At 36.2% G+C, this 10,607-nt stretch overlaps 1 protein-coding gene across 1 annotated transcript; it reads right to left on the bottom strand.

Moving 5' to 3' along the window:
- Positions 1-4,892: 4,892 nt before the first annotated feature.
- Positions 4,893-5,828, bottom strand: LOC141490572 (olfactory receptor 52E4-like). The gene has a single exon (XM_074190627.1). The coding sequence runs from the start codon at positions 5,826-5,828 to the stop codon at positions 4,893-4,895; it is 936 nt and encodes a 311-aa protein (XP_074046728.1).
- Between the last annotated feature and the right edge of the window lie 4,779 nt (positions 5,829-10,607).

The raw sequence follows: 10,607 nt of genomic DNA, 5'->3' as shown, positions 1-10,607 counted from the left end.
TGGACGAATTGTCAGGCTAAGATTCATTTATTTTGGGGAGGATGAACAGGAAATAATATATTAGGCTGGTCAAAATAGAAGTTGAGTGGAAGAAGATTCTTAGAAAGGAACAGCAGAATGAGCTATGTAACATGAATAGGTTAAATTAAATAAAATAGAAGAGAGAATGAGATAAAGTTCCAAGGAAAATGGAAGATAAAAATGAAACAAAATTATATAGAAAATATTAGAGAATTACAACAAAATTTGAGAAGTTCAAGGAGATGGGAGAATTGATCAAATGAATCTCTTCATCTAATCAAGAAAATTTCTTAGTAAGTAGCCTAAAAGTCACCTATCTAAGACTCTACTCTCTCAAGATATAGCTACAAGTTTGGAGCAAGGATTCACAGTGAAACAAGGCTGGCATCATCTGTCCAACCCAACTCTGAGCCTATTCTATGTTCTTGCCCCCAACTTGCTCCACACTCTCACTCATTCTTATCTAGCAGTACTAAACCCTGACACCCAATTCTGCAAATTGAAAGATAAGAATAAACCAAAGCTGAAGTCGTTTTCCTGAGTGGGGTTGACTTTATTCTAGCCAACCACACCTTAAAATTCAGGTAATTCTCAATGCAACTGTTTAACGCATTATTTATTTGTTATTTGCAAGGTTGCAAACTTGGATTTTGAGACAGACTCTGTTCTAAAGGAACTTGCATTTTATAAGAGTGAGATTTGGGGGAAGGTTGAACAATGCAATATTAACATAAAATAATCCAAAGTAGAAAACTACAGGGGGAAAGATCTGGGAATATTTGAGGACAGAAACAAAATTTCAACTCAGATGTCAGAAAAGGAAACAGGAAGGAAGGGATACCTATATTCAGCCTTAAATGAAGATAAGGGGACTGAAAGGTAAAGATGAGAAGAGTAAGTACTTCAGATATAAAATATCTCCCTCACCAATACCTTAGTTTTTGAAGGAAAAAGACCTTAGAAAACATTTAATTTAATATTTTCATTTTATTATGAGAAATTGAGAACTTAGAAAGTTAAATGAGTTTTTCAGAGTTGTACATATATGCACATATATAACTATATGAATTACAATTTAGAATCTGAGATTTTAAGTTCAGCCATCTTTCCTCAATAGTATACTGTTTCCCAATTCTTTGCATTAATGTTACCTTTTCCAGATCACAGAGTCAGCAAATCTCAGAAGATGAAAGGACCCTAGAGACGATCTGTTTCAATCAAAGTATCTTCATTTAAAGTTTAAATTCCTTTAGAATTTAGAGGTTGAGGTCTCTGACACATTTAGTCCTCAACATTTTGGTCATAATTATCTCTCCAATTTGATTCTGGCAGCCTTTGGTTGGAGGTAAAATAGTGAAATGATAGAAAAGATTATAGAAAGAAGGGAGGACAGGTATCCAAAATAAGTTTTACTAGTTTCCCAGTTGCCCCTGGTTCTCTAGCTAAAATGAGCCCAGAATCACTCTGAACATTATATAAAGGTGTCCCACAAGAAACCACATTCTCTGTCTCATTGAACCTTGTGATTTGCTTATCCAAAGGAACTGTATTTTATACCGGAATTATAGCTCCTCTGTTATGATGTCTTCAAATTGTGATTCCTGAAGGTCTGAATTGTGGGACACAGATCCCTGAGCCTCTGACCCTTGCTAGGAGAGGAAGGTAGTTAAAATTTTGTGGGTCAAAATATTATTTGCTATATTATTCATTTTTTCCATTTCATATATAGTAGTACTTATCCCTCATAAGAACCCACTGGAAGAGATAGTTTCAAAGAATAAAAAAAAATTATAGGATATATTACCTGCTTATAGAGAAAAAGGTAGGAATGAGATTCATTGAACTTTTTTTTTTTAGATTTTTCTTTTTCAAGGCAATGGGGTTAAGTGGCTTGCCCAAGGCCACACGGCTAGGTAATTATTAAATGTCTGAGGTCAGATTTGAACCCAGGTACTCCTGACTCCAAGGCCGGTGCTCTATTCACTGTTCCACCTAGACTCATTGAACTTTTAATGGTTACTTTTATTGCCAAACACCCAAGAAATCTAGATTCTTCCTGGGAATATGGATATAGAGGCCCTACCCTATTTCTCAATATTTTATTACCTTCCTTACTGATGCAGTGTTGACAGGAAGAAGAGAAACATCCATTTATGAAGTGCCTACTATGTTCTAGGCTCTGTACCAAGTGTTTTATTAATAATAATTCATAACAATTATGGGATACTGATGAAATTGTTCCATTTTAAAATTGAGGAAACTGAGGTGGGTAAATTTGAAATAACTTCACTAGGGGTACAGAACTAGTAAATATCAGAGGCTATATTTGAACTTAAGTCATTCTAATTCCCTGACCAACACTGTTTTATTGTGCCATTAGCTATCTCTGGATCCTCAGGTGCCTGGAGGGTGACTATTCTACTCCATTCCTGAGCAACAGCTAAACCATTAAATATTTGTAGACTGATGAGGATGGTGATAATAATGGTGGTGATAGAGGTGGTAGTGATGATGATAATGAAAATAACTAAAATTCACATTGCACTTAAAGTTTTGTGAATCATTATCCATGTTATCTCATCTAATCTTCACCACAATACTGTAAGGTAAGTGCTTAAAACTTCACTTTAAAGATGAGGAAGCTGAGGGTGAAAGAACAGCAATGTCCTTCCCAAGGTCACACAGTTAAATAAGTGTATAAATTGGATTTGAACATAAGACTTCCTGTAATGTCAGAACAAGGATTATAACCACAGATTTAGAGGCAGAATGATACTTGGATAACATCTGGTCCAAATATCACAGAAAACTTGGCAAAGTCTTAAATCCAATAAGAGTCAAAGTAGGACTCTTTGATTCCATATCCAGTGGTCTTTCTGCAAATCTATTGCTTAAAATTCCCAATTCAATGTTCTTACCATTGTTTAAAATTATCATCTATTCATTACCTTTATGTTTTCCCTCTATATCCAGGCAATGTTCTAGATGGTTAAAACAATTCTAAGAGGAATTAACTTATACCCAGTGTATGAGCTGCATTCATTCTTAGACTTTTTTAGATACCTGGCTATGTCTGCTAACGTTATAACTGTAGAGGATCAAAGCATCATAAATTTAAAGTTCAAATGAACCTTAGAAGTCTTTAAATTGAACTCATTTTATAGATGGAAAACTAAGTTCAAGAGTTGTTGAATGTCTTGTCCATGTTCACATGGATGATAAGAATGCAAATCTTGCTCAGTCCAGGACTCTAACCACTGAACCATAATTAAAATCAAGGAACCAGATTAAATCAAGGGGAGGGACCAGCTTTGGTCTATTTAGGTCCCAATACTCTAATTGTATTCACAGTGAATGGGAATTATACCTGACCTCCTGTCCTATGAATTCTTGATTTCTGATAGTCTTGATATTTCTAACATCTCTTCCAGGGGAAAAAAAAAGACATGAAGACGAAATCTTCCTATAATCTCCCCCCAAAAAGTCCCAGACAAGCAAAAAAATCTAAGTTACTTCTCTTACTCATTAGATAATAGTGATAGCAGATAACTATAATAACTTATAGATAACTATAAGCAGATAGATGGGGGCAGCTAGGTGGCACAGTGGATAGAGCACTGGCCCTGGAGTCAGGAGTACTTGAGTTCAAATCCGGCCTCAGATATTTAATAATCACCTAGCTGTGTGGCCTTGGACAAGCCACTTAACCCCACTGCCTTACAAAAAAAAAGATAGAAAAGATAACCAGGTAGATGGCATATTGGATAAAGCACTATACTGTGAGTCAGAAAACTTGAGCTTGAAATCTTTCTGAGAAACTAACCATAGAACCCTTAGCAAATAACTTAAATTCTCTGTCCCTTAGTTTCTTTATCTTTAAAATGAAGTGGTTAATTCAATGACCTCTAAATAGTCCATTAATTCTCAGTTTATGATACTGTAATATTAGCTAGCATTTACATAGAACGTTAAAATTTGTCAAGTATGTTGTGGGTATTATCTCAGTTGATTTTCCTTTTTAATAAATTCAATTTTATTTTCAGTTCCAAATTCTATCCCTCCCACCTCACGTTCCTCTACTTTTATACATGTAGTCAAATGAAACATTAACCATGTCCTCTCCCACCACAAAAAAGTACTCTGAGTTCATCATGTCTCTATTCTGAGTATTGCATGTTGCATGTTTCATGATGAATTGCGTTGGTCATTTTGTGAACCAAAATCTTTTGAAGTTGTTTGTCTTCACAATTTTATAATTATTTACCACCACCATTATAAAAAAATTGTTTTTCTAGTTCTTCTCACTGCTTTACATCAGTTCACACCCATTTGATTTTCACAATAACCTGTTGTTTTACAGATGAGGAAACAGATTGAAGGAGTTTAAGTGGTTTCCCTAGCATTCTGCACCTAGCAAGTCTGTCAGGTAGGATTTGAACTCAGGTTTTGCTGATTTCAATTCTATTCACTGTGCCATCTATCTTTTTCCAATTTATATGTGAATCTTTTCCCCCCAGAATATAGGCAAATTCCAAAGGAAATGCAATGGGAAAAAATATAAACTCACAGAATTCTTTGGTAAAATGGTACTCTGATAGTACTTTCTTACTTATTCCCTTATATATAGTTAAAACTATTCCAACAAATTATAAACATTTTAAGATGATTCAATTTTTACCTTAAAAATAATCAAGATAATATGATTATATTTCAAAAGCAACATGAAGAAAAGATGAGACCAATATACTCACTATTGTGTTAAACCCTCACTGCTCTTAGAGTACTCTGTTCTGATCTTGCCTATATGTGGGTAAGAATGGGACTTCTCAGCCCAATTAAGCAAAACCTGACTTTACAATGCTGACTATGACTCATTTTTTGATGAAAATTTGGAGGACACGATCCCTAATCTGTTTGGTCCTGACACCATAGATAATGGGGTTGAGGGCAGGTGGCACAACAACATAAAGATTAGCCAAGAGGATGTGAATGTAATGGGGTACATTCTTGCCAAACCTGTGGGTAAGAAAGGAGAATAGGGCTGGAGTATAGAAGGCCAACATAACACAGATGTGGGAGCCACAAGTATTCATGGCCTTCAGCCGAGCATCTTGGGATGGGAGGCGAAAGACAGCCTGGAGGATCCTGATGTAAGAAACCCCAATCAGAATCACGTCAACAAATACTATACAAATGACAACCAAGCCATAGATAATGTTGATTTTGATGCTGGAACAGGCCAACTTGGCAATGCCCATATGTTCACAATAGGTATGAGGAATAAGATGGGAATCACAGAATGGTAATCTCAAGACAAGATAAATCAAGGGAAGCATGAAAGTCAGGGACTTCATTATGATGGCCCCTGCAATTGCCCCAATGGTCTTATTGGTGAGGATGGTGGTATACTTGAATGGGTGGCAGATGGCTACATAACGATCAAAGGCCATGGCCAAAAGTACTGCTGACTCCATTGTGGTGAAATTGTGAGCAAAGAACATCTGGGCTACACAACCTGCCAAACTGATTTCTCTCAAATGAAACCAGAATATTCCCAGCATCTTGGGAATGGTAGCTGTTGATAGGCCAAGGTCAATAGCAGCTAACATGGCCAGGAAATAGAACATTGGTTGGTGAAGACTCTTCTCAGTTTGTATCACAAATAGAATGGTACAATTTCCTAAGAGTGCAATAAGATACACAGAACCAAAAGGGAAGCCAATCCAGATATGGGCAGCTTCCAGTCCTGGAATACCAACCAGTAGGAAGGAGGAGTGTTGGGTACGAGTATTATTGAAGTAGAACATCTTGCCAAGCTATGGTATACTTCTTGTTAACTGGCTGACCTGGAGGAGAAGAAGGGATATTCAAAGCTTAGATTTGGATCATTCCATAGAAATAAGTGACACTATCCCCCTCCCTTCTTTTATTCCTAGGGAGAAAATCTGTAGGCCTACTATCTCCAGTTGCAATCTAGGAACTTTAAGTATACCTCCCTTTCTCTCTCCTTTATTTGGAAGGATCCTAGGTCAATGCATTTGAAGTTGAGTTGCATCAAACAGATGCTCCATAGTACATAATAATAGGAAACAGGATAATGATTCCTTACATTTTTATAGGGAGGTGACTGGCGATACCATGGGAGTGATTCAGGTATCTATAAGACAGGGATAGGAATATCCACTTTTCCCTGAAAGGGTCAGAAAAAGGAACCAGAGAAGTCAATAGATAAGTAGTCTAGAGATAGCAGAATCAGAAGAGGACGTTATTTGAGAAGTGAAGAGAAGAGAGATTATTTGGAAAAAGGAAGCAGTGAATAGTGTCAAATGCTACATAGAGGACAAGGAAAATAAAAACTAAAACAGTCATTGAATGTGGCAATTGACAAGTTGCTAGTAACCTTTGGGGAGAATGATTTTTTAGTATATTGGTGGAAATAAAGTGTGACTTCAAGAAGCTGAGAAGGATATGAGTGTTAAGCAAGTGAAGTGAGCAATTTGTTCAAGAATGACTCTGAAGGAGTTGTGATGATAGCTGGAGAGGGTAGAAGAGTAAAGGGGAGGCTTTGGGAGAACGAAGGAAATCTGGACATAATGTAAATTGAGAGATGAATTGGACCTTAGAATTACTTAACCTAGCACATGAATAAGGAAACTCAGGACCAGAGAAATTAGAACTAGCCTAAAGTCAAGTAGTAAGTTGTAGTTAAATCAGCTAGCTCTTCTGACTCCAAATCTAGGTCTTTTTCTTCTTTACTATTTTGCATCTATGCTCCCTAAAATGTTTTGAGATGGTGAGAAGACACTTCTGAATCTGTAAAGAGATTAAAAATGCATAAAAAAGGAGTGACTCCTGGAAGACATGGAAGGGCATGCAATCTAGAGAATAATTAGAGGGATTATTCTTGGCAAATAGGATAGCTTATACTACATAGAGATTCATGGGATCATAGATTTAGATATGAAACAAACTTCAAAGATAATCTAATTTACCTTTTCCATTTTACAGCTGAAACTGAGACCTCATTAAGTGATTTGCTAAGTCACATGCAAAGTAAATGCCTGAATCAAGTTTATAACCTTCTACTCTAGTTCCAAATAAGTACATTTCCATTATGCTACTGTATGATTCAGTTTTAGTGTGCTTCTGAGCTTTCCCTGTCCCTTTTGTGCACTTTGCCTCTCATAACATGAATAGAGATTGAAATCAAGAAAACAAACTGTGCTCTCCTCTAAGTTATACATATCATAAAGACCAGGCTAAAAGATCATCATGGACCAGACATTTTATGTGCTCTGTTTTCTCAGGTATCAATGGAATTGTTGGAATCATCAAAAATTTGTGTCATTTTGAATAGGGCTTTTCACATAAAAAAAATATGCTTTCCTACTCATATCTGAACTAAATTCAGCTGGTTTCAAACCAAGAGTAGACGGGGAACTGTGATTTACAATGTTGATTATGCAAGTCTGTATTCTGCAGATAGGGCATATAGTCCATGATTTAATCAAATGAAAAATATTGTGGTAGAACCATCAGAATGACTGAATCTTATAACAGCTTAGGAACTCAGAGTCTTTTAGTCCCAAACATTCTAAAACAATCTCTTCAGTGATATTCAAAGCAAATGCTAATCCAGTTATTTCTTGAAGACCTCCTGTAATGGAGCTTCAATACAATCCATTTGATTTTAGTCATAAACATTAGAAAGTTTTTTGGCATATTGAATTGAAATCTACTTCAAAAATTTCACCACTTGGTTCCAGCTCTGACCTTTCATTTTTTCCCTTTTGAGTCTTCTTGTACAAAATGACTAATATGGAAGAATTTTCCATAATCTCATGTGTAAAACAATATCTGATGGCTTACCTTCTCATGGAGAGGGGAGTTGTTAATATCAGGAAGGTTACTGGTTTTAGGAATCAGGAAAAAAGTGGGCTTAAATCATGGACCAGTTACTAACTAGCTATGTGAATGTTGTCACTTAAAACTTATCTGGCATTCAGTTCCTCCTTTTCCATTTGAGAAGCAGAACATGAGGATTATGTCTTACTGCTATCTGTCTGTAATGTTATAATAACCTTTTAATAGCCATTCATAATTTCAACTCCACACTCTAATCCATCCTTTATACTATTGAACAATTGAGACTTTCTTATGCATATATCTGGTAATATAATGCCTCTATTCTCAGCTTTTCAAAAATCCCTATAATTTATTCAGTAAAAACTGAAAATCCTTTGCTTTAAATTAGTTAGTGGTCCCCTACAATCTAACATCATTGTCCTCTTTCATCCTTATCCATAATAGTTCCCTGCTCACACTCAGTACTACATTCAAATTGGTCTGCTTTCTTTTCCCCATCAATTACTCGTGCTTTTTCACCATCATTGCTTAATCATGCTCTTCCTTGTTTGCTTATCTGGATGTTGTATACCTCTGAGCAGCACTGTCACTTCCAAATAACATTTGGAAAATCAAAGTGAGTTAGTGAACAGATTTCCCAAGGATACAGTCTGAGATCTGTTGAAGATGATGAAGGATGTAGAAGAAATAGGAAAAAAAGAAAATTAAAATGAGGAAGTGTATCCAACAAAGAAGGCAAGAATGAGATTGGAGAGAAGAACAAAAAGAATAAGAGGGAATGATAAAAGAGATTGGAGAATTAAAAATGAAAGGAGCAGAATGAAAGGAGTTAAAGAGATAAAGGACTGAGTTTAAAGGCACTAGGAAGGTCAGGATCAAAATGTAATAAGGTTAGAAGCAAGTAAGCAGGATAAAAAATAAGGAAGGAATAAAATGGAATTTGGGGAAAAGGAGAGAGCAGAAAAGTAAGAAGGGAAGAAGGAAAAGAAAGAGAAGTGTGAAAGATAATTATAACAACAGAGAAAAGAGATTGAATTTAGAATTGCTGATTTTGTCACAAGATAAGAGAAGTGTAAAAGATCCTTGCTGAGGAGTAAGAATAAGGGACAAATGAAAAGGCCAGGGAAATGACACAATACATGCATTGACTTACCAGATCATATACTGATCTGTGGGTCAAATGTCAGAGAATATTTATACTAGAGTTACTTACTTGTATATGCCCTTTCTGTCATTCGTACTGGACCTCATTCAACACACATAAGCCCTCTGGAATATTGCTACACACAGACCTACTGGGAATTAAATTAGGAGTTGATTAATTCTTTGGTTGATAGTTAGTTTCAAAGAGATGGTCCCAATTATAATTAACCTTTTCACTGCTGAGGAAGAATTTGATTGATCAGTTTGAATAGGATTGGGGAATCTGAAAGAAAAATGCTTCATGCATGGATTGTATTTGCAATTACAAATAGAAGAAGTGAACCCACCTCCTGCTAGAACCTTTCCTTGATTCTTCAAGCTCTTTGCAAATAGTCAATTTCACTGAAAGTTATACTTGTCATTTAATTGACATATTATATGCACCATAACTGCATACATTCTAATATATTCTCTTGATTCTAGTTTTTTTAAATTTTATTTATTTAAGGCAGTGGGGTTAAGTGACTTGCCCAAAGTCACACAAACTGGGTAATTATTAAATATCTGAGGTCTGATTTGAACTCAGGTCCTCTCTATAACTATGGGAAAAACATCAACCCACAAGTGTCCCTGTCTTTCCTGCCTAGTCTTTATCATATTTGCCCCGTTTCTAAAGTCTCTTCTGAATCACTTTTTTTCCTATTAGTGTCTGACCCCAAGAAATATCTAATCTAGTCTTACCTCTTCAGTTTCCTTCAAAATGTCCTTAAGAAACTGTATCAAGTCAAATTCAGCTTAGTGTCCATCTTACCTATCCTGTTTTCATTGCTATTACTTTTGTTGATGTTCAGGGCAAATTTTCCAGGCTTCCCAAATCAATGCTAATCAAGAACCAACTTACCAGAAATATCTATTTTTCCTATATCATCTTACAGACTTCCCTGTCTAAAAATTGTGGGTATCAGATTCTGAAAAATGAGTCTTTGTACTAGGGTAATCATCCTCTTTAGTTTTGCCTCTAAAGGGCAGTTTCCTGGGGTCGGTAGTTTGGTGAATAGAAATTCTGCTTTCATTCATTTAACTTGGTGTACTGATCATTACAATTTAATCATCCAGCTTCTTGAATATCTTTGTTGGGACTTTCAGTCATGATAGCAGAGAGAAGCTAGGAACTTTGTTATGTTCTCCTAGGTTTCTCTCAGAACTGATATTAATGAAGTGTTTTAATAGATTTTGGAGTGACAGAACCCACAAAAGATTAGAGTGAAGCATCTTCCAGCAAGATTTGTCACTGGGGAGCATGAGTATGCCCAGGGCAGAGAGCAGAGACTTAAGTGCCCTAGTTGCAAAGCAAAATGGTTCTAACCTGAAAGATTTGGCTATGGGAGCAGAAGCTTTTGCAGTTCTGGGTGCTCAGAGGTCAGTTTGGGAGAACTGCAACCCACTGGGAAAGCTTCAACATGAGTGCCCAGAACTCAAATTCACCTCAGTGTGACTGACCTGTGCTGCCCAACCTAGACAGTGAGCCCTTGGCATTTCCAGCAGAGAGAAGTCATTACCACAAACAGCCCAGAGAT

The sequence above is a fragment of the Macrotis lagotis genome, chromosome 1 (genome assembly GCF_037893015.1).
Source record: "Macrotis lagotis isolate mMagLag1 chromosome 1, bilby.v1.9.chrom.fasta, whole genome shotgun sequence".
In the NCBI taxonomy this organism is placed as follows: Eukaryota; Metazoa; Chordata; class Mammalia; order Peramelemorphia; family Peramelidae; genus Macrotis; species Macrotis lagotis.
The sequence above is the reverse complement of the archived record's forward strand: the minus strand, read 5'-3'. Positions and strand labels throughout refer to the sequence as shown.

Coding starts and splice junctions, on each gene's coding strand:
- LOC141490572 (XM_074190627.1), bottom strand. CDS start 5,828: ATGTTCTACTTCAATAATACTCGTACCCAACACTCCTCCTTCCTACTG.